The 26,709-nt window shown below is 47.0% G+C and overlaps 1 protein-coding gene across 3 annotated transcripts in view; it reads left to right on the top strand.

The window, feature by feature from the left end:
• The window catches only part of CA9 (carbonic anhydrase 9), a 119,983-nt gene that overhangs the window by 53,401 nt on the left and 39,873 nt on the right, over nt 1–26,709 (top strand). For all 3 annotated transcript variants that reach the window (XM_073612169.1, XM_073612170.1, XM_073612168.1), the window contains exons 6-8: nt 2,195–2,261; nt 3,356–3,513; nt 19,943–20,084. In XM_073612169.1, the coding sequence (XP_073468270.1) occupies nt 2,195–2,261; nt 3,356–3,513; nt 19,943–20,084 (367 nt within the window). The remainder of the gene's footprint in view (nt 1–2,194; nt 2,262–3,355; nt 3,514–19,942; nt 20,085–26,709) is intronic.

The following is a 26,709-nucleotide window of genomic DNA, read 5'->3' as shown; positions in this document are numbered from 1 at the left end:
ATAATGCTGGGAAAGCGCGCTTGTATATCTCCAAGTAACACAGACAGACGCTGGTATCACGTTGAGCTTAGCAAAATCCTCTCTGCCATGATCTGCTGCTTTTATTTATACTGTAAACATGAATAACAAAAGAAGGCGGTGGCTTCAGAATCAGCCAATCAGACACTTGTATTCAAATCTCATTCCAGTAGTGACGTGTGCAGATGGTCATGTGCAGAGCCATGTGACACAAAGTGTCTCACAATTTGAACACTACTTACAGAGCTCTGAATACGATGGTGTGCACATTCCCACTGCTACCAATGACGTGAGCCGTACTCTATCATGGCTCAGTGGGCAATCATTTTTGTATGGTTATGCTATGGTTCCCATGTACGCAGATCTGTTTACTAGGAGCATTAATGCAATCACCATGAGGTGGCCAGTCTCTTGGTGAGGCATAAACGATCATCCCTAAAAGAGCAAACATCTGCCATGTCCACGAGAAGGTTTCCGCAGCCAATGGTCTTCCACCAATGTCTGTATGTGTGAATACCCTCACATGAGCGCATTACAGCAAAACTGACACTGGGGGACATCTGACAACATACATTAATAAACATTTCCACAACAGTATGAGCGTGCACTTATGAGCATGTGCACATCCCTGCATGCGCACAAAAATGGACACTTGCAATTTAATTTAAAAAAGAAAAGGATTTGATTATATTCTAAAATCGTGTATAATTACCATTATCGGTTTATTGGTATGCACCTGAATACAGTTTTATGATGACTTTTATGATTTTCCAAAAATCTGTACAATATTTATATTATTTCTCTGAAAATAGACGGTCTAATTTAATTTTTTTAAAATCTGCATGCTTTGTCAGAGATAGCTTCCTCTTCTGAATGCTTTGCTGCCAAATACTTTAATTTTTACATTTGTTTGGATAAAAAGTTAATTAAAAGGAACAATCTGCTTGTTCTCTCTCTTCAAAAACTGAGCATCAAACCTGTAAAATGTGTCCTTCCTCACTCTTTTAAAAAGGAAGCCCATTTTTTTTTCGGGTAAATTGCAACCTGTTACTCTCTCCTTTAGAAATCGCTACTTTTGACAGTGAAGGCTTAAAAGTTGTGCTGTGAAGATGTATGTTGTTTCCATCTTTAGGGTCCAATACAAAGGCACTGATATAACATTTCCTGGTGTAGAATGCCTGCCTGCTCTATACCTCTGAAAATGAAAAACCGTCCATGCTCCTAATTGTTTATTTCCAGATGCTAGATGCTAAAAAAGACACCATTTTTTTAATGGATGCTAAACACCTGTTCAGCCATTTGTAAATTGCAGGCTGTCCATACAGGCTCAATAGCTGTGCTGTAAAATTGTCACAATGTACCCAACTTTAGTTTTTCAAAGAAAAGACAAATTTTTAGATTTCGTGGGCAATCTGATTTCTCTTCTTCTCAAACTTGCCACCTGCATAAGAAAGGCTTAAAATGCGTCCCTCAGAACTGCCCCATTTTTCAATCTTCAGGCTTAGAAAATAGCTTTGAATGTTCTTTTTTTCACATGTAATCTGTGTGCTCTCTCCCTCTGGATTGAGCAAAAAGACTTCAAGCCATCTGCATCACATTTACAATTGTTTAGGTCTAAGATAGGAGAAAAATACATTGTGAGTTGTTTATCCCAGATCAGGTCTGCCGGATCTCCCTGACATAGAATCTTAACAAATAGGCAGTACATACCGTCCAACTAAATAGATCGGTTTTGTGGCTTGTAGCTCTAAAAACAAGCACACCGTCATTTATATTTTAGGTGGATCAAACCGGGAGAGGTAAACCACAGTGCTTTATCCTCCGGCAGCTGTCTGTTCTGACTGTGGTAGGAGGTAGTGTGGGACCCTCCCATGCCCTTTCTTTTTCATTACCTCTGTGTGTAACTTAGAAAATGGCCATTACGGAAAATAAATGTTTGGCTCCCATTGGTAATAGGGTTCGGATTCCAGATCCAAACTTTAACGTTCACTGAACTGAACCCGGATAAGTTCAACTCATTGCTACTCTTCATCCTGTTTGGTGAGATCTTCTGGCTGAAATTCTATGGGAGTCACTATGTGTGATTGGACCTTTTTCCTCAGGCAAAGTGTACTTGTCATAAAATTCCTGACTTATCTGTGCAGTGAATTGGAGGATTTCTTCTATTTCTTGACAGAAAGGACCGGAAGAGAACAAAGACTATCAGCATCTCCTGACCCACCTAGAGGAAGTGAAGGAGGCTGGTGAGTCTGACTGCGTTATCTATAGAAGAGTCATCATACAGCACACAGTTATCTATCTATCTATCTATCTATCTATCTATCTATCTATCTATCTATCTATCTATCTATCTATCTATCTATCTATCTATCTATCTATCTATCTTTGATTAAGGTGAGCATGGTGGAAAGGCCTTAAGAGTAGGGTAAGGGTGAAGGGAAGGCACTGCAGTTAAGGTGAGGGTAGAGGGAAAGGTCTGCTGGTTAGGTGTGGGTGGCAGTAAGCCTCTGCAGGTACGCTAAGTCTGTGGCCTGGTGGAAGAAAGGCTACATGAGTAAGGTAAGGGTGGAGAGAAGGGACCTCAGTTAAGGTGAGGGTGGAAGGAAGATTCTGTGAGTAAGGTAGGGTGGCTTAAAGGTTATGTGGGTAAGGTAGGGTGGCAGGAAGGTTCAGTAGGTAAGGTGGGGCATCAGGAAGGTTGTTGTGGGTAAGGTAGGGTGGCAGAAAGGTTATGTGGGTAAGGTAGGCTGGCAGGAAGGTTCAGTACGTAAGGTAGAGTGGAATAAAGGTTGTGTGGGTAACGAAGAGTGGAGTGAAGGTTCTATGGTAGGTAGGGTGACAGGAAGGCTCTGTAGTAAGGTAGGGTGGCAGGAAGGTTCAGTAGGTAAGGTAGAGTGGAAGGAAGGTTGTGTGGGTAATGTAGGGTGGAGTGAAGGTTCTGTAGATAAGGTAGGTTGGAGTGAAGGTTCTGTGGGTAATGTAGGGTGGAATGTAGGTTCTGTGGGTAAGGTAGGGTGGAGCGAAGGTTCTGTGGGTAAGGTAGGGTGGAATGTAGGTTCTGTGGGTAAGGTAGGGTGGAGTGAAGGTTCTGTGGGTGAGGTAGGGTGGAGTGAAGGTTCTGTGGGTAAGGTGAGGGTAGACGCTTCCTCTCAGCACTCTGAGCTCACACTTCTCATATAGTCTAATGGAAAACGTATTGTTACTCCAGTTTTCTCCCCTTCACTCCATTCCCTTCAGGAGTAATAATACTCGGATGATTGTCCAGTGTGAAAGTGTGAATGACCAGTAAAGATGATCAATGCCGCTGTGTTCCTCTCAGACATACTCTCCTCCACAGGAGAAAGTACGGAGATTCCTGGCTTTGATATCCGAGGATTGTTACCCCAACAGCTGGACAGATACTACCGCTACAACGGTTCTCTTACCACCCCACCATGTTACCAGACCGTCAATTGGACCATCTTCAACCAGACCATCTTCTTGTCTGAGGACCAGGTAAGTGTATGACCGAGTGTCCGCGTGTGTGGTACTCTAATACCCCCATCAGTAGGGATGGTACTTGAAAACCCCCATCACCATGGATACTCTACTGCCCCTAACACCATAAATACTACCCTACTACTCCTAATGCCATGGATAGTACTCTACTACTCCATCACCACAAATAATACTCTATTACCCCCATCACCATGGATAATATTCTATTAGACCCATCACCATGGATAGTATTCTATTACCATGAGAAGTACTCTATCACACCTATAACCATGGTTAGGTATGCATTACCTAACCATGAATAATAGCCATCACCATGAATAATACTCTACTACCCTCATCACTATCTATAGTACTCTACTGCCCCATCACCATTAATAGAACTCTACTACCCCCATCTTCATGGATAGTACTCTGCTACCCCCTCACCATGGATAGCACTCTACTACCCCCCTCACCATGGATAGCACTCTACTACCCCCCTCACCATGGATAGTACTCTACTACCCTCCTCACCAAGGATAGTACTCTACTACCCCCCTCACCATGGATAGTACTCTACTACCCCCTCACCATGAATAGCACTCTACTACCCCCCTCACCATGGATAGCACTCTACTACCCCCCTCACCATGGATAGTACTCTACTACCCTCCTCACCAAGGATAGTACTCTACTACTCCCCTCACCATGGATAGTACTCTACTACCCCCCTCACCATGGATAGTACCCTACACTCCCATCACAGTGGATAGTACTCTACTACCCCCCTCCCCTCACCATGGATTGTACTCTACTACCCCCCTCACCATGGATTGTACTCTACTACCCCCCTCACCATGGATTGTACTCTACTACCCCCCTCACCATGGATAGTACCCTACACTCCCATCACAGTGGATAGTACCCTACTACCCCCCTCCCCTCACCATGGATTGTACTCTACTACCCCCCTCACCATGGATTGTACTCTACTACCCCCCTCACCATGGATTGTACTCTACTACCCCCATCACCATGGATAGTACTCTACTACCCCCCCTCACCATGGATAGTACTCTACTACCCTCCTCACCATGGATAGTACTCTACTACCCCCCTCACCATGGATAGTACTCTACTACCCCCCTCACCATGGATAGTACTCTACTACCCCCCTCACCATGGATAGTACCCTACACTCCTATCACCATGGATAGTACCCTACACTCCTATCACCATGGATAGTACTCTACTACCCCCCTCACCATGGATAGTACTCTACTACCCCCCCTCACCATGGATAGTACTCTACTACTCCCCTCACCATAGATAGTACCCTACACCCCCCTCACCATAGATAGTACCCTACACCCCCATCACCATGGATAGTACTCTACTACCCCCCTCACCATGGATTGTACTCTACTACCCCCCTCACCATGGATAGTACTCTACTACCCCCATCACCATGGATAGTACTCCATTGCTCTCATCACCATGGATAGTACCCTACTACCCCCCCTTACCATGGATAGTACTCTACTACCCCCCTCACCATGGATAGTACCCTACACTCCTATCACCATGGATAGTACCCTACACCCCCATCACCATGGATAGTACTCTACTACCCCCCTCACCATGGATAGTACTCTACTACTCCCCTCACCATAGATAGTACCCTACACCCCCCTCACCATAGATAGTACCCTACACCCCCATCACCATGGATAGTACTCTACTACCCCCCTCACCATGGATTGTACTCTACTACCCCCCTCACCATGCATAGTACTCTACTACCCCCCTCACCATGCATAGTACTCTACTACCCCCATCACCATGGATAGTACTCCATTGCTCTCATCACCATGGATAGTACCCTACTACCCCCATCACCATGGATAGTACCCTACACCCCCATCACCGTGGATAGTACCCTACACCCCCATCACCATGGATAGTATCCTGCACTCCCATCACCATGGATAGTACTCTACTACCCCCCTCACCATGGATAATACTCTACTACTCCCCTCACCATGGATAGTACTCTACTACCCCCCTCACCATGGATTGTACTCTACTACCCCCCTCACCATGGATAGTACTCTACTACCCTCATCACTACGTATAGAACTCTACTGTCCCACCACCATTAATAAAACTCTACTACCCCCATCTTCATGGATAGTACTCTACTACCCCCTCACCATGGATAGCACTCTACTACCCCCTTCACCATGGATAGTACTCTACTACCCCCCTCACCATGGATAGTACTCTACTACCCCCCTCACCATGGATAGTACTCTACACTCCCATCACCATGGATAGTACTCTACTACCCCCCTCACCATGGATAGTACTCCATTGTCCTCATCACCATGGATAGTACCCTACTACCCCCCTCACCATGGATAGTACCCTTCATCCCCCTCACCATGGATAATACTCTACTACACCCCTCACCATGGATAATACTCTACTACCCCCCTCACCATGGATAGTACTCTACTACCCCCCTCACCATGGATAGTACTCTACTACCCCCATCACCATGGATAGTACTCCATTGTTCTCATCACCATGGATAGTACTCTACTACCCCCATCACCATGGATAGTACTCTACTACACCCCTCACCATGGATAATACTCTACTACCCCCCTCACTATGGATAGTACTCTACTACCCCTCTCACTATGGATAGTACTCTACTACCCCCCTCACTATGGATAGTACTCTACTACCCCCCTCACCATGGATAGTACTCTACTACCCCCCTCACTATGGATAGTACTCTACTACCCCCCTCACCATGGATAGTACCCTACTACCTCCATCACCATGGATAGTACCCTACATCCCCATCACCGTGGATAGTACTCTACTACCCCCCTCACCATGGATAGTATCCTACACCCCCATCACCATGGATAGTTTTCTACTACCCCCCTCACCATGGATAGTACTCCATTGTCCTCATCACCATGGATAGTACTCCACTACCCTCCTCACCATGGATAGTACTCTACTACCCCCCTCACCATGGATAGTACTCTACTACTCCCCTCACCATGGATAGTACTCTACTACCCCCATCACCATGGATTGTACTCTACTACCCCCCTCACCATGGATAGTACTCTACTACCCTCATCACTACGTATAGAACTCTACTGCCCCATCACCATTAATAAAACTCTACTACCCCCATCTTCATGGATAGTACTCTACTACCCCCTCACCATGGATAGCACTCTACTACCCCCATCACCATGGATAGTACTCTACTACCCCCCTCACCATGGATAGTACTCTACTACCCCCCTCACCATGGATAGTACTCTACTACCCCCCTCACCATGGATTGTACTCTACTACCCCCCTCACCATAGATAGTACCCTACACCCCCCTCACCATAGATAGTACCCTACACCCCCCTCACCATAGATAGTACCCTACACTCCCATCACCATGGATAGTACTCTACTACCCCCCTCACCATGGATTGTACTCTACTACCCCCCTCACCATGGATAGTACTCTACTACCCCCCTCACCATGGATTGTACTCTACTACCCCCCTCACCATAGATAGTACCCTACACCCCCCTCACCATAGATAGTACCCTACACCCCCCTCACCATAGATAGTACCCTACACCCCCATCACCATGGATAGTACTCTACTACCCCCCTCACCATGGATTGTACTCTACTACCCCCCTCACCATGGATAGTACTCTACTACCCCCATCACCATGGATAGTACTCCATTGCTCTCATCACCATGGATAGTACCCTACTACCCCCCCTTACCATGGATAGTACTCTACTACCCCCCTCACCATGGATAGTACCCTACACTCCTATCACCATGGATAGTACCCTACACCCCCATCACCATGGATAGTATCCTGCACTCCCATCACCATGGATAGTACTCTACTACCCCCCTCACCATGGATTGTACTCTACTACCCCCCTCACTATGGATTGTACTCTACTACCCCCCTCACCATGGATAGCACTCTACTACCCCCTTCACCATGGATAGTACTCTACTACCCCCCTCACCATGGATAGTACTCTACTACCCCCCTCACCATGGATAGTACTCTACACTCCCATCACCATGGATAGTACTCTACTACCCCCCTCACCATGGATAGTACTCCATTGTCCTCATCACCATGGATAGTACCCTACTACCCCCCTCACCATGGATAGTACCCTTCATCCCCCTCACCATGGATAATACTCTACTACACCCCTCACCATGGATAATACTCTACTACCCCCCTCACCATGGATAGTACTCTACTACCCCCCTCACCATGGATAGTACTCTACTACCCCCATCACCATGGATAGTACTCCATTGTTCTCATCACCATGGATAGTACTCTACTACCCCCATCACCATGGATAGTACTCTACTACACCCCTCACCATGGATAATACTCTACTACCCCCCTCACTATGGATAGTACTCTACTACCCCTCTCACTATGGATAGTACTCTACTACCCCCCTCACTATGGATAGTACTCTACTACCCCCCTCACCATGGATAGTACTCTACTACCCCCCTCACTATGGATAGTACTCTACTACCCCCCTCACCATGGATAGTACCCTACTACCTCCATCACCATGGATAGTATCCTACATCCCCATCACCGTGGATAGTACTCTACTACCCCCCTCACCATGGATAGTATCCTACACCCCCATCACCATGGATAGTTTTCTACTACCCCCCTCACCATGGATAGTACTCCATTGTCCTCATCACCATGGATAGTACTCCACTACCCTCCTCACCATGGATAGTACTCTACTACCCCCCTCACCATGGATAGTACTCTACTACTCCCCTCACCATGGATAGTACTCTACTACCCCCATCACCATGGATTGTACTCTACTACCCCCCTCACCATGGATAGTACTCTACTACCCTCATCACTACGTATAGAACTCTACTGCCCCATCACCATTAATAAAACTCTACTACCCCCATCTTCATGGATAGTACTCTACTACCCCCTCACCATGGATAGCACTCTACTACCCCCCTCACCATGGATAGTACTCTACTACCCCCCTCACCATGGATAGTACTCTACTACCCCCCTCACCATGGATAGTACTCTACTACCCCCCTCACCATGGATTGTACTCTACTACCCCCCTCACCATAGATAGTACCCTACACCCCCCTCACCATAGATAGTACCCTACACCCCCCTCACCATAGATAGTACCCTACACTCCCATCACCATGGATAGTACTCTACTACCCCCCTCACCATGGATTGTACTCTACTACCCCCCTCACCATGGATAGTACTCTACTACCCCCCTCACCATGGATTGTACTCTACTACCCCCCTCACCATAGATAGTACCCTACACCCCCCTCACCATAGATAGTACCCTACACCCCCCTCACCATAGATAGTACCCTACACCCCCATCACCATGGATAGTACTCTACTACCCCCCTCACCATGGATTGTACTCTACTACCCCCCTCACCATGGATAGTACTCTACTACCCCCATCACCATGGATAGTACTCCATTGCTCTCATCACCATGGATAGTACCCTACTACCCCCCCTTACCATGGATAGTACTCTACTACCCCCCTCACCATGGATAGTACCCTACACTCCTATCACCATGGATAGTACCCTACACCCCCATCACCATGGATAGTACTCTACTACCCCCCTCACCATGGATAGTACTCTACTACTCCCCTCACCATAGATAGTACCCTACACCCCCCTCACCATAGATAGTACCCTACACCCCCATCACCATGGATAGTACTCTACTACCCCCCTCACTATGGATAGTACTCTACTACCCCCCTCACCATGGATTGTACTCTACTACCCCCCTCACCATGCATAGTACTCTACTACCCCCATCACCATGGATAGTACTCCATTGCTCTCATCACCATGGATAGTACCCTACTACCCCCATCACCATGGATAGTACCCTACACCCCCATCACCGTGGATAGTACCCTACACCCCCATCACCATGGATAGTATCCTGCACTCCCATCACCATGGATAGTACTCTACTACCCCCCTCACCATGGATAATACTCTACTACTCCCCTCACCATGGATAGTACTCTACTACCCCCCTCACCATGGATTGTACTCTACTACCCCCCTCACCATGGATAGTACTCTACTACCCTCATCACTACGTATAGAACTCTACTGTCCCACCACCATTAATAAAACTCTACTACCCCCATCTTCATGGATAGTACTCTACTACCCCCTCACCATGGATAGCACTCTACTACCCCCTTCACCATGGATAGTACTCTACTACCCCCCTCACCATGGATAGTACTCTACTACCCCCCTCACCATGGATAGTACTCTACACTCCCATCACCATGGATAGTACTCTACTACCCCCCTCACCATGGATAGTACTCCATTGTCCTCATCACCATGGATAGTACCCTACTACCCCCATCACCATGGATAGTACCCTTCATCCCCCTCACCATGGATAGTACTCTACTACACCCCTCACCATGGATAATACTCTACTACCCCCCTCACCATGGATAGTACTCTACTACCCCCCTCACCATGGATAGTACTCTACTACCCCCCTCACCATGGATAGTACTCTACTACCCCCATCACCATGGATAGTACTCTACTACACCCCTCACCATGGATAATACTCTACTACCCCCCTCACTATGGATAGTACTCTACTACCCCTCTCACTATGGATAGTACTCTACTACCCCCCTCACTATGGATAGTACTCTACTACCCCCCTCACCATGGATAGTACTCTACTACCCCTCTCACTATGGATAGTACTCTACTACCCCCCTCACTATGGATAGTACTCTACTACCCCCCTCACCATGGATAGTACTCTACTACCCCCCTCACTATGGATAGTACTCTACTACCCCCCTCACCATGGATAGTACTCTACTACCCCCACCACCATGGATAGTACTCTACTACCCCCCTCACCATGGATAGTACCCTACTACCTCCATCACCATGGATAGTACCCTACATCCCCATCACCGTGGATAGTACTCTACTACCCCCCTCACCATGGATAGTATCCTACACCCCCATCACCATGGATAGTTTTCTACTACCCCCCTCACCATGGATAGTACTCCATTGTCCTCATCACCATGGATAGTACTCCACTACCCTCCTCACCATGGATAGTACTCTACTACCCTCATCACTACGTATAGAACTCTACTGCCCCATCACCATTAATAAAACTCTACTACCCCCATCTTCATGGATAGTACTCTACTACCCCCTCACCATGGATAGCACTCTACTACCCCCATCACCATGGATAGTACTCTACTACCCCCCTCACCATGGATAGTACTCTACTACCCCCCTCACCATGGATTGTACTCTACTACCCCCCTCACCATGGATAGTACTCTACTACCCTCATCACTACGTATAGAACTCTACTGCCCCATCACCATTAATAAAACTCTACTACCCCCATCTTCATGGATAGTACTCTACTACCCCCTCACTATGGATAGCACTCTACTACCCCCTTCACCATGGATAGTACTCTACTACCCCCCTCACCATGGATAGTACTCTACTACCCCCCTCACCATGGATAGTACTCTACACTCCCATCACCATGGATAGTACTCTACTACCCCCCTCACCATGGATAGTACTCCATTGTCCTCATCACCATGGATAGTACCCTACTACCCCCATCACCATGGATAGTACTCTACTACACCCCTCACCATGGATAATACTCTACTACCCCCCTCACTATGGATAGTACTCTACTACCCCCCTCACTATGGATAGTACTCTACTACCCCCCTCACTATGGATAGTACTCTACTACCCCCCTCACCATGGATAGTACTCTACTACCCCCCTCACTATGGATAGTACTCTACTACCCCCCTCACCATGGATAGTACTCTACTACCCCCACCACCATGGATAGTACTCTACTACCCCCCTCACCATGGATAGTACCCTACTACCTCCATCACCATGGATAGTACCCTACATCCCCATCACCGTGGATAGTACTCTACTACCCCCCTCACCATGGATAGTATCCTACACCCCCATCACCATGGATAGTTTTCTACTACCCCCCTCACCATGGATAGTACTCCATTGTCCTCATCACCATGGATAGTACTCTACTACCCTCCTCACCATGGATAGTACTCTACTACCCCCCTCACCATGGATAGTACTCTACTACCCCCCTCACACAATATAAATCTGCCCTCCTAAAATACTACTCCTGCCTTCACACTGCCAAACAGACCTACTTTATCACACTCATCAACACCTTCTCATCCAGTCCACGTCAACTCTTCTCTACTTTCAACACTCTACTCTGTCCTCCACTGCCTCCACCCACCAACTCACTCACTGCCCAGGAGATTGCCAATCACTTCAAAACTAAGATTGATACAATTCATGAGGAGATCGCCAATGCGCAAAAACCTCCCCCATGCAACACCCCATGTCCACAGATACAATCATTACTTCCCTCATTCAACCCTGTTACTATTACTGAGGTTGCTAAACTTTTATCTAGCACTCATCTAACCACTTGCCCTCTGGATCCTGTTCCCTCGCAAATGCTACGCTCACCCTCTGACTCGATTCTACGCTCTCTAATTCACATTTTCAACCTCTCCCTCTCTTGTGGCATCTTCCCAAACTCTCTAAAACATGCGCTAGTCACCCCATACTATAAAAGCCCTCACTGGATCCCACCAATCTCAACAACTTATGTCCCATCTCCTTACTCTCCTTCTCCTCCAAACTTCTTGAAAGACTGGTCTACAACCGATTAAGCGACCATCTGACCATGAATAAACTTCTTGATCCCCTTCAGTCCGGTTTTCGCCCTCAACACTCCACGGAAACTGCTCTCCTTAAACTCTCAAATGACCTACTATTGGCTAAAGCCAGTGGACACTATTCTGTACTACTTCTCCTGGATCTCTCTGCTGCCTTTGACACAGTGGACCACCCCCTCCTCCTCAAAAAACTCCACTCCTTTGGTCTCCGTGACTGTACTCTTCGCTGGTTCTCATCCTACCTATCCCACCGCTCCTTCAGTGTCACTTACAACTCTACTTCCTCCTCTCCTCTTCCTTTTTCCGTTGGGGTCCCCCAAGGTTCTGTTCTCGGACCTCTCCTTTTCTCAATCTACACCACCTCCTTGGGTCAGTTGATTGCCTCCCACGGCTTTAAATATCATCTCTACGCTGATGACACCCAAATCTATCTCTCCACCCCCCAGCTCTCTCCATCTGTCTCCTCACGCATTACCAACTTATTAGCAGACATATCAGCCTGGATGTCACATCACTTCCTCAAACTCAACCTATCCAAAACCCGAGCTCATGATATTTCCTCCCTCAGGTGCCACTTCCCCTGATTTCCCTGTCAAGATCAACGGCTCAACTATCAACCCATCTCCCCACGCCAAGGTCCTAGGTGTAATCCTGGACTCTGAACTAACCTTTCCACCCCACATTCTATCACTATCCAAAGCTTGCCGCCTCTGTCTTCGCAACATCTCCAAGATACGCCCCTTCCTAACCAATGACACCACAAAGCTTCTAATCCACTCCCTGGTTATCTCCCGCCTTGACTACTGCAACTCCCTCCTCATTGGTTTACCTCTAAATAGGCTATCCCCACTTCAGTCCATCATGAACGCTGCTGCCAGGCTCATCCACCACACAAACCGCTCAGCGTCTGCTACACCCCTCTGCCAATCCCTCCATTGGCTGCCACTCAGTCACCGAATTAAATTCAAGATACTAACTATAACTTACAAAGCCATCCACAACCTGGCCCCCAGCTACATCTCTAACCTAGTCACAAAATACCAACCTAATCGTTCTCTTCGCTCCTCCCAAGACCTCCTGCTCTCAAACTCCCTTGTCACCTCATCCCATGCTCGCCTTCAGGACTTCTCCAGAGCCTCCCCCATCCTCTGGAATGCTCTACCCCAATCCGTCCGATTTTCTCCTACTTTATCCACTTTCAGACGATCCCTGAAAACTCATCTCTTCAGAGAAGCCTATCTGGCCCCCACCTAACAACTGTACATTTATCTTCTCAATCAGCACATCACCCACAGTTATTACCTCTTGTATCTCTTGACCTTCCCTCTTAGATTGTAAGCTCTAAGGAGCAGGGCCCTCTGATTCCTACTGTATCAAAGTGTATTGTATTTGTACTGTCTACCCTCAAGTTGCAAAGCGCTACGTAAACTGTTGGCGCTATATAAATACTGTATAATAATAATAATAATAATAGTACTCTACTATCCCCCTCACCATGGATAGTACCCTACTACCCCCATCACCATGGATAGTACCTTACTTCCCCATCACCGTGGATAGTACCTTACTTCCCCATCACCGTGGATAGTACTCTACTACCCCCCTCACCATGGATAGTATCCTACACCCCCCTCACCATGGATAGTATTCTACTACCCCCCTCACCATGGATAGTAATCCATTGTCCTTATCACCATGGATAGTACTCTACTACCCCCCTCACCATGGATAGTACTCTACTACCCCCCTCACCATGGATAGTACTCCATTGTCCTCATCACCATGGATAGTACTCTACTACCCCCCTCACCATGGATAGTACCCTACTACCCCCATCACTGTGGATAGTACCCTACACCCCCATCACCATGAATAGTACTCTACTACCTCCCTCACCATGGATAGTACTCTACTACCCTCCTCATCATGGATAGTACTCTACTACCCCCCTCACCATGGATAGTACTCTACTACCCCCCTCACCATGGATAGTACTCTACTTCCCCCCTCACCATGGATAGTACTCTACTTCCCCCCTCACCATGGATAGTATCCTACACCCCCATCACCATGGATAGTACCCTACATCCCCATCACCGTGGATAGTACTCTACTATCCCCCTCACCATGGATAGTACTCTACTTCCCCCCTCACCATGGATAGCACTCTACTACCCCCCTCACCATGGATAGTACTCTACTACCCCCATCACCATGGATAGTACTCTATTGTCCTCATCACCATGGATAGTACTCTACTACTCTACTACACCCTTCACCATGGATAGCACTCTACTTCCCCCCTCACCATGGATAGTACTCTACTACCCCCCTCACCATGGATAGTACTCTACTACCCCCTCACCATGGATAGTACTCTACTTCCCCCCTCACCATGGATAGCACTCTACTACCCCCCTCACCATGGATAGTACTCTACTACCCCCATCACCATGGCTAGTACCCTACACCCCCATCACCATGGCTAGTACCCTACACCCCCATCACCATGGCTAGTACCCTACACCCCCATCACCATGGCTAGTACCCTACACCCCCATCACCATGGATAGTACCCTACACCCCCATCACCATGGATAGTACTCTACTACCCTCCTCACCATGGATAATACTCCATTGTCCTCATCACCATGGATAGTACCCTACTACCCCCATCACCATGGATAGTACCCTACACCCCCCTCACTGTGGATAGTACTCTACTACCCTCCTCACCATGGATAGTACCCTACACCCCCATCACCATGGATAGTACCCTACACCCCCATCACCATGGATAGTACTCTACTATCCCCCTCACCATGGATAGTATTCTCCTACCCCCCTCACCATGGATAGTACTCCATTGTCCTCATCACCATGGATAGTACTCTACTACCCCCCTCACCATGGATAGTACTCTACTACCCCCATCACCATGGATAGTACTCTACACCCCCATTTACCATGGATAGTACTCTACACCCCCATCACCATGGATAGTACTCTACTACCCCCCTCACCATGGATAGTACTCTACTACCCCCATCACCATGGATAGTATTCCACTACCCCCCTCACCATGGATAGTACTCTACTACCCCCTTACCATGGATAGTACTCTACTACCCCCCTCACCATGGATAGTACCCTACTACCCCCATCACCGTGGATAGTACTCTACTACCCCCCTCACCATGGATAGTACTCTACTACCCCCCTCACCATGGATAGTACTCTACTACCCCCCTCACCATAGATAGTACCCTACACCCCCCTCACCATGGACAGTACTCTACTTCCCCCCTCACCATGGATAGTACTCTACTACCCCCATCACCATGGACAGTACTCTACTTCCCCCCTCACCATGGATAGTACTCTACTACCCCCCTCACCATGGATAGTACTCTACTACCCCCATCACTATGGATAGTACTCTACTACCCCCCTCATCATGGATAGTACTCTACTACCCCCCTCACCATGGATAGTACTCTACTACACCCCTCATCATGGATAGTACTCTACTCCCCCCCTCACCATGGATAGCACTCTACTACCCCCCTCATCATGGATAGTACTCTACTTCCCCCCCTCACCATGGATAGTACTCTACTACCCCCATCACCATGGCTAGTACCCTACACCCCCATCACCATGGCTAGTACCCTACACCCCCATCACCATGGATAGTACTCTACTACCCCCCTCACCATGGATAGTACTCTACTACCCCCCTCACCATGGATAGTACTCTACTACCCCCTTCACCATGGATAGTACTCTACTACCCCCCTCACCATGGATAGTACTCTACTACCCCCATCACCATGGATAGTACTCTACTACCCCCCTCACCATGGATAGTACCCTACTACCCCCATCACCATGGCTAGTACCCTACACCCCCATCACCATGGATAGTACTCTACTACCCTCCTCACCATGGATAATACTCCATTGTCCTCATCACCATGGATAGTACCCTACTACCCCCATCACCATGGATAGTACCCTACACCCCCATCACCATGGATAGTACCCTACACCCCCATCACCTTGGATAGTACTCTACTATCCCCCTCACCATGGATAGTATTCTCCTACCCCCCTCACCATGGATAGTACTCTACTTCCCCCCTCACCATGGATAGTACTCCATTGTCCTCATCACCATGGATAGTACTCTACTACCCCCATCACCATGGATAGTACCCTACACCCCCATCACCATGGATAGTACTCTACTACCCCCCTCACCATAGATAATACTCCATTGTCCTCATCACCATGGATAGTACTCTACTACCCCCTCACCATGGATAGTACTCTACTACCCCCTCACCATGGATAGTACTCTACTACCCCCCTCACCATGGATAGTACTCTACTACCCCCCTCACCATGGATAGTACTCTACTACCCCCATCACCATGGATAGTACCCTACTACCCCCCTCACCATGGATAGTATTCCACTACCCCCCTCACCATGGATAGTACTCTACTACCCCCCTCACCATGGATAGTACTCTACTACCCCCATCACTATGGATAGTACTCTACTACCCCCCTCACCATGGATAGTACTCTACTTCCCCCCTCATCATGGATAGTACTCTACTACCCCCCTCACCATGGATAGCACTCTACTTCCCCCCTCATCATGGATAGTACTCTACTACCCCCCTCACCATGGATAGTACTCTACTACCCCCATCACCATGGATAGTACCCTACACCCCCATCACCATGGATAGTACTCTACTACCCCCCTCACCATGGATAGTACCCTACACTCCCATCACCATGGATAGTACTCTACTACCCCCCTCACCATGGATAGTACTCTACTACACCCCTCATCATGGATAGTACTCTACTACCCCCGTCACCATGGATAGCACTCTACTACCCCCTCACCATGGATAGTACTCTACTACCCCCCTCATCATGGATAGTACCCTACACCCACCGTGGATAGTACTCTACTACCCCCCTCACCATGGATAGTACTCTACTACACCCCTCACCATGGATAGTACTCTACTACCCCCCTCACCATGGATAGTACTCTACTACCCCCATCACCATGGATAGTACTCTACTACCCCCCTCACCATGGATAGTACTCTACTACCCCCCTCACCATGGATAGTACTCTACTACCCCCCTCACCATGGATAGTACTCTACTACCCCCCTCACCATGGATAGCACTCTACTACACCCATCACCATGGATAGTACTCTACTACCCCCATCACCATGGATAGTACTCTACTACCCCCCTCACCATGGATAGTACTCTACTACCCCCATCATCATGGATAGTACTCTACTACCCCCCTCACCATGGATAGTACTCTTTTTTTAATCAATAAAATAGGTTTTTATTTAATAGAACACAAGGCATTACATGGTGCAGTTGCATAGGTATACAATCCATGGAAAACATGAGTTTAGATCCTCATAGCATTACATGAATGGTAGTAGCTATAGCCAACTCATCTATCATATGATTGAGAAGCATTGCATAATTTCCTGAGTTTCAAGCTCTCTTGAGAAGGAAAGTGGAAACAATCAAACAGAACAACAATCAGAAAAGAAGAAGAAAAAAAATGTAATTAAATTAAAAGGAAAAGGTCAGTCCAACTGGTAGTATACATTCAAGACTTTGTGTTCTGAGGAAAAGACAAATCACTTCTGACAGGTCACCCAAATTTCCATATGAGCATCTGAAGTCAGTAGAGGAAACCATCTATCCCATCAGTAAGCTGTCCAGGGCCATCTCCGGGGTGCCACCTCATTCAACCAACTCTGACAGATGCTTATACATTTTTTTGGTGATTTCCTATGATGATAGGTGTTTTCTTCTCGGATGAGGATGGTATTAATTATTTGGATCCACTGTGCCTCCTTCGGGGTCTGTGCTGAAAGCCAAAGCCAGCCAATCAGCTTCCTAGCTAGGTATAAGAGTCTCGTGAGGGCAATGTACACCAAAGGGGGGTACAATTACTCATTGAGATTCCCCAACAGACACGTCAATGGGTCCACCACTAGATGAACCTTGTATACATTGGTAATTTTGGTGACAATTCTGTTCCTCATCAGCTTGGGGCATCTCCAGAGCATATGGATGAGGTCACCCGGATGAGCCTGACATTTTGGACATATGGAAGTCTCTCGTCTACCCTATTTATGTAGCTATACAGGTGTACGGTATACTCGGTGCAATATAAACAGGTGTGACAGCCTCTGTGCCGCAGACATTGACACTGTCCCACTCTCAGAATCTGATCCCACTGTTCACCGTCAATAGGGACAACATCTCGCTCCCATCCCTCCCTGCAGGGTAAAAGGTCAGGGGCTTGTACATGTGATAGTAGATGGGTATAAATTCTAGAAATGATACCTTTCTTCTCAGGGTCAGTGTATATGGATTCCAGGAACGCGGAGTTCTCTAGATTCAGATTAGATTGTCTACACTGGCAATGCATGGCATTCTGTAGCTGTATATATTGGTAATGATGACCTTTCAGCCCAGCGAATTCCCGCAGAAGTTGAAGATACGGCTTTAGGACAGAGTCATTGAGTATTTGGTTGAGGAATCTAATCCCCGCCCTTTTCCAGATCGAATGTATAGCAACTTTAACTAAATCTGTGTAAAAGCGGTTCTGCCAGATGGGCGTTTGACGGAGATACCCAGTCAGTTCCAATGTGTTCTTGACCCCTTTCCAGATTTTCATCGGTAGCTGAACTGTGGGGCAATTAGATGGGACTCTAGGGAGCCCCATTTCCATATGGCACAGGGCAGTGTAGCCTGTATCAGGGCCAAGGAGCAGATCCCTGGAAGAGTCTGTAACCATCTCAAGGTCCCAGCCTGTGAAATGTTGTAAATGGGCTGCAAAATAGTATATTTGTGGATGTGGAACAGCCATCCCACCCTGATCCTTGGGGTGTTGTAGAGTGGCAAGCTTGATGCGTGCCACTCCACCTCTCCAGATGAGGGCCCAGAACTGCGAGTCTATACGTTGGAACCAATACTGTGGTATCCAGATCGGGGCATTATGCAGAATGTACAGTAGTTGTGGAGCCGAAATCATCTTTATGAGATTTACACGTCCGGTTATTGACAGCGGTAAACCTACACCAATTGGCATGTTTGTGTTAAACTGAAGTATTGGTTTCAGATTCAAATTTATATATTCCTGTGGGTCCCTGGTTACCACTATACCCAAATATCTGAATGAAGTGACACCTGTGAGATACATCATCTGGCAAAGCCACCAGTAGAGGATCCAACAGTAGAAGAGCCAATTGTGCCAGTTTATGGCAAAGCCCAACAGCTGCCCGAACTGATCAATTAGGCGCATCACTGCCCTCAAAAAGTCCTCAGTATGATAGTACTCTATTACCCCCATCATCACATCACCATGGATAATACTCTATCCAGTCTGGTCACAGGAACAATGACATGTGCTCTTCTATCCGGTATACTGTGTCTGATATGTGGCTCTCTCCTACCAGCTGGACATTTTGGAGGACACCATCCACCATGACCATGATCATATCCTGCAGGAGAACTTCCGGGAGCCACAGAGTCTGAACGGACGTCTGGTTTTGTCCAGTTTCCGACCTCCGGTGTCAGGACGGAAAGCTCCTGAACAAGGTAGAGTCACACATTGTCTCCTCTCTATACAGTCCTCTATAGTAATTCAGATAAAAGTCGGGTAAGAAAGCTCCACCTATGAGGATCCAGTCTGGGTGGATAAAGAAGATGTAATGGGAGATCTCTGTATATCTCTGAGGAGAATTCATTCTGAGATGGATCTGCCATGGCAAGCAGCACTCTGGGTGTTACACAGTCAACCGTGGGAGGAGCAACCAAAATATCATCAGTCACATGATCAGGGTGAAGCTGTTCTTTGCTCAGAGTAGATGTCTGATGGCTCCATACTGTTGAGATTAACTTCTAAAAGCTTTACAAAGAATAACCTGTGAATCCAAATAAACCTCCATCCAATCCTATATCTTCTCCAATATTTTATTCTGTGTGCTGTGATATCCTACCCCCTATCCCATCCTAGTCTACCCCCCCCATCTCCAATCCTATAGTCTATCCTCCCCAATCTCCGATCCTGTAGTCTATCCTCCCCAATCTCCAGTAATATAGACTATTCTCCCTAACCGCCAATCCTATAGTCTATCCTCCCCAATCTGTGATCCTATAGTCTATCCTCTTCAATCTCCGATCCTATAGTCTATCCTCCTCAATCTCCAGTCCGATAGTCTATCCTCCTCAATCTCCAGTCCTATAGTCTATCCTCCTCAGTCTCCAGTCCGATAGTCTATCCTCCTCAATCTCCAGTCCTATAGTCTATCCTCCTCAATCTCCAGTCCTATAGTCTATCCTCCCCAATCTCCAGTCATATAGACTATTCTCCCCAATCTCCGATCCTATAGTCTATCCTCCTCAATCTCCGATCCTATAGTCTATCCTCCTCAATCTCCGATCCTTTAGTCTATCCTCCTAAATCTCCAGTCCTATAGTCTATCCTCCTCAATCTCCGATCCTATAGTCTATCCTCCTCAATCTCCGATCCTATAGTCTATCCTCTTCAATCTCCGATCCTATAGTCTATCCTCCTAAATCTCCAGTCCTATAGTCTATCCTCCTCAATCTCCAGTCCTATAGTCTATCCTCCTCAATCTCCAGTCCTATAGTCTATCCTCCTCAATCTCCGATCCTTTAGTCTATCCTCCTCAATCTCCAATCCTATAGTCTATCCTCCTAAATCTCCAGTCCTATAGTCTATCCTTCTCAATCTCCAAGCCTATAGTCTATCCTCCCCAATCTCCAGTCATATAGATTATTCTCCCCAACCGCCAATCCTATAGTCTATCCTCCTCAATCTCCGATCCTTTAGTCTATCCTCCTCAATCTCCGATCCTATAGTCTATCCTCCCCAGTCTCCAATTCTATAGTCTATCCTCCCCAATCTCCAATTCTATAGTCTATCCTCCTCAATCTCCAAGCCTATAGTCTATCCTCCCCAATTTCCAGTCCTATAGTCTATCCTCCTCAATCTCCAATCCTATAGTCTATCCTCCCCAATCTCCGATCCTGTAGTCTATCCTCCCCAATCTCCGATCCTGTAATCTATCCTCCCCAATCTCTAGTCATATAGTCTATCCTCCCCAATCTCCAATCCTATAGTCTATCCTCCCCAATCTCCGATCCTGTAGTCTACCCTCCCCAATCTCCGATCCTGTAGTCTATCCTCCTCAATCTCCAGTCCTATAGTCTATCCTCCCCAATCTCCAATCCTATAGTCTACCCTCCTCAATCTCCAGTCCTATAGTCTATCCTCCCCAATCTCCAATCCTATAGTCTATCCTCCCCAATCTCCGATCCTGTAGTCTACCCTCCCCAATCTCCGATCCTGTAGTCTATCCTCCTCAATCTCCAGTCCTATAGTCTATTCTCCCCAAACTCCAATCCTATAGTCTATCCTTCCCTTTCTCCAATCCTATAGTCTATCCTCCTCAATCTCCAATCCTATAGTCTATCCTCCCCAATCTCCGATCCTGTAGTCTACCCTCCCCAATCTCCAATCCTATAGTCTATCCTCCCCAATCTCCGATCCTTTAGTCTATCCTCCTCAATCTCCAGTCCTATAGTCTATCCTCCCCAATCTCCAATCCTATAGTCTATCCTCCCCAATCTCCGATCCTGTAGTCTATCCTCCTCAATCTCCAGTCCTATAGTCTATCCTCCCCAATCTCCAATCCTATAGTCTACCCTCCTCAATCTCCAGTCCTATAGTCTATCCTCCCCAATCTCCAATCCTATAGTCTATCCTCCCCAATCTCCGATCCTGTAGTCTACCCTCCCCAATCTCCGATCCTGTAGTCTATCCTCCTCAATCTCCAGTCCTATAGTCTATTCTCCCCAAACTCCAATCCTATAGTCTATCCTTCCCTTTCTCTAATCCTATAGTCTATCCTCCTCAATCTCCAGTCCTATAGTCTATCCTCCCCAATCTCCGATCCTGTAGTCTATCCTCCCCAATCTCCGATCTTATAGTCTATCCTCCTCAATCTCCAGTCCTATAGTCTATTCTCCTCAATCTCCAAGCCTATAGCCTATCCTCCCCAATCTCTAGTCCTATAGTCTATCCTCCCCAATCTCCGATCCTGTAGTCTATCCTCCCCAATCTCCAGTCCTATAGTCTATCCTCCTCAATCTCCAAGCCTATAGTCTATTCTCCCCAATCTCCAGTCCTATTATCTATCCTCCCCAATCTCCAGTCCTATAGTCTATCCTCCTCAATCTCCAAGCCTATAGTCTATTCTCCCCAATCTCCAGTCCTATTATCTATCCTCCCCAATCTCCGATCCTGTAGTCTATCCTCCTCAATCTCCAGTCCTATAGTCTATCCTCCTCAATCTCCAGTCCTATAGTCTATCCTCCCCAATCTCCAATCCTGTAGTCTATCCTCCCCAATCTCTGATCCTGTAGTCTATCCTCCCCAATCTCCAGTCCTATAGTCTATCCTCCCCAATATCCAGTCATATAGTCTATTCTCCCCAATCTCCGATCCTATAGTCTATCCTCCTAAATCTCCAGTCCTATAGTCTGGAGTACCTGTGTATTGTCTTGTTGTGTACCTGTGTATTGTCTTGTTGAGTATTAGCGCCAGGAAGCTAGCTGTTAGGTAATTTGGACAGGGTATAATCCACAAATCCTCACTAAATTTAATAGGTACGATGCCCGGCGGGTGTGGAGAGGTGACTCTTTGTACATCTTGCCGCATGTATGTGTTCCTTGATCATCCGATCGAGGGCGAATACTGCTGTGCAAAATGTAAGCACATTGTTTCCCTGGAAGCCCAGGTTCTGAATCTGGGGAAGCAACTGTCAGCACTGAGAAGTCCCTCCATACTAAAGGTGAGCCAGGAACGTACACGGCAGGTGCCGGCAGGGGCCAGCACAGAGGCGGGTGGAGACAAAGAGGTGCCGGCACTAGCAAAGAGTAGATGGGTGACAGTCAGGAGGGGTAGAGGGGGAAGTGCCAGAGAGGCCGATCCAGGACTGGAGCATCCCAATAAGTACGCTCCATTGAGTGACATTGGTGAAACCAGTCAGGGACCAGCACTGCTGGAGATGAGGGACTCTCCTAGCTGCCAGGGGAAGAACTCCTCCAGTGAGAGTGGGGGGGGCAGCAAAGGGAAAGGAAAGACAGATTCTGGTGGTAGGGGACTCAATTCTTAGAAGGACAGAGAGGGCAATCTGTAACCAAGACCTGAAGCGCCGAACAGTATGTTGTCTACCGGGCGCTCGGGTTCGGCACATCACGGATCTTGTGGACAGATTATTGGGAGGGGCTGGGGAAGACCCGGCTGTCATGGTGCACGTTGGCACCAATGACAAAGTCAGAGGCAGATGGAGTGTCCTAAAGAACGATTTTAGGGACTTAGGAGCTAAATTGAGGAAAAGGACCTCCAAGGTAGTCTTCTCAGGAATACTACCGGTACATCGAGCCACACCAGAAAGGAAGAGGGAGATTAGGGAAGTAAACAAGTGGCTGAAGAGCTGGTGTAGTAAGGAGGGGTTTGGGTTCCTGGAGGACTGGGCCGACTTCTCATTCGGTAACCGGTACTATAGAAGGGACGGACTGCACCTAAATGAGGAGGGTGCAGATCTGCTGGGAATGAAGATGGCCAAAAAGTTAGAGGGGTTTTTAAACTAGGCGATGGGGGGGAGGGTCCAGAGACAGTGATAGCCAGTGCGGATGATATTCCAGAGGGCAGTATTGGGGGCATTATTGGCAGGTTAACCAAAGCACAAAAACACAATGTGAGTATAGTAGCAAGTCCTAGTTGCAATCTCGGAACACCCAATACGAGGACAATATGCGACCGGTCTAAACTATGTGGCATGTTCACCAATGCCAGGAGCATGGCGGACAAGATGGGTGAACTAGAGATACTGTTGTACAAGGAGGATTTGGATTTTGTGGGAATTTCAGAGACCTGGTTCAACAGCTCTCATGATTGGCTGGCAAACATTCAAGGGTATTCCCTTTATCGCAAGGATAGAGAGGGTAAAAAAGGGGGAGGGGTATGCCTATATATCAAGAATAATGTACAAGTGAATGTGAGAGATGACATCACTGAGGGAGCTAGAGAGGAGGTGGAATCTTTATGGGTAGAGCTCCAAAGGAATGAAGCTAAGGGAAAAATAATACTGGGAGTATGCTATAGGCCCCCTAACCTGAGGGAGGAAGTGGAGACGGATCTCCTATCACAAATTGGATTAGCAGCAAGGATGGGAAGTGTTATCATAATGGGGGATTTTAATTATCCAGACATAGATTGGGCGGAGGGAACCGCGCATTCATTTAAGGCTCGCCAGTTCCTTAATGTCTTGCAGGACAATTTTATGGGTCAGATGGTAGACGCACCAACTAGAAATAAAACATTACTGGATCTACTGATTACCAACAATACAGACCTGATCACAGATGTGGAAATACGGGGCAATTTAGGTAACAGCGATCACAGGTCAATTAGTTTCAGTATAAATCACACAAATAGGAAACATGAAGGGAACACAAAGACACTGAATTTCAAAAGAGCCAACTTCCCTAAACTACAAACCTTGCTAAAAGGCATAAATTGGGATAAAATATTAGGAACAAAGAATACGGAGGAGAGATGGGTTTGTTTTAAGAGCATATTAAATAAGGGCATTAGCCAATGTATCCCATTGGTTAATAAATTTAAAAGAGCGAACAAACATCCTGGATGGCTTAACTCCAATGTAAAAATGCATATAAAAGCAAAGGAGAAGGCCTTCAAAAAATACAAGGTTGAGGGATCATCCTCAGCATTCAGACTTTATAAAGAATGCAATAAGAAATGTAAGGGTGCAATTAGGACGGCTAAGATAGAACATGAAAGACACATAGCGGAGGAGAGCAAAAAAAATCCCAAGAAATTCTTTACGTATGTAAACAGTAAAAAAGGGAGGACAGACCATATTGGCCCCATAAAGAATGAGGAAGGACATCTGGTTACAAAGGATGGGGAGATGGCAAAGGTATTGAATTTATTCTTCTCCTCAGTCTTCACGAGTGAATCGGGGGGCTTCAGTAACCAAAACTGCAGTGTTTATCCTCAGGACACAACACAGGAAGCACCTACATGGTTAACAGAGGACAGAATTAAAATTAGACTTGAGAAACTTAACATTAATAAATCACCGGGACCAGATGGCTTGCATCCGAGGGTACTTAGGGAACTCAGTCAGGTGATTGCCAGACCGTTGTTCCTAATTTTTACAGACAGTCTATTGACTTGAAAGGTACCAGCTGATTGGAGAAAAGCCAATGTAGCACCAATATTTAAAAAGGGCCCAAAAAACATCCCTGGGAATTACAGACCAGTCAGCCTAACATCAATAGTATGTAAACTCTTGGAGGGGATGATAAGGGACTATATACAAGATTTTAGTATTAAGAACAGTATCATTAGCAGTAATCAGCATGGATTCATGAAGAATCGTTCTTGCCAAACCAATCTATTAACCTTCTATGAGGAGATGAGTTGCCATCTAGATAAAGGAAGGCCCGTAGACGTGGTGTATCTGGATTTTACAAAAGCATTTGACACAGTTTCCCATAAATGTTTACTGTACAAAATAAGGTGCGTTGGCATGGACCATAGGGTGAGTACATGGATTGAAAACTGGCTACAAGGGCGAGTTCAAAGGGTGGTGATAAATGGGGAGTACTCAGAATGGTCAGGGGTGGGTAGTGGGGTCCCCCAGGGTTCTGTGCTGGGACCAATCCTATTTAATTTGTTCATAAATGACCTGGAGGATGGGATAAACAGTTCAATCTCTGTATTTGTGGACGATACTAAGCTAAGCAGGGCAATAACTTCTCCGCAGGATGTGGAAACCTTGCAAAAAGATCTGAACAAATGAATGGGGGAGGGGCGACTACATGGCAAATGAGGTTCAATGTAGAAAAATGTAAAATAATGCATTTGGGTGGCAAAAATCTGAATGCAATCTATAGACTGGGGGGAGAACCTCTGGGGGGATCTAGGATGGAAAAGGACCTGGGGGTCCTAGTAGATGATAGGCTCAGCAATGACATGCAATGCCAAGCTGCTGCTAACAAAGCAAACAGAATATTGGCATTAAAAAGGGATCAACTCCAGAGATAAAACGATAATTCTCCCGCTCTACAAGACTCTGGTCCGGCCGCACCTGGAGTATGCTGT

The sequence above is a fragment of the Aquarana catesbeiana genome, linkage group LG01 (assembly GCF_042186555.1).
Source record: "Aquarana catesbeiana isolate 2022-GZ linkage group LG01, ASM4218655v1, whole genome shotgun sequence".
NCBI classification, from domain to species: Eukaryota; Metazoa; Chordata; class Amphibia; order Anura; family Ranidae; genus Aquarana; species Aquarana catesbeiana.
The sequence above is the reverse complement of the archived record's forward strand: the minus strand, read 5'-3'. Positions and strand labels throughout refer to the sequence as shown.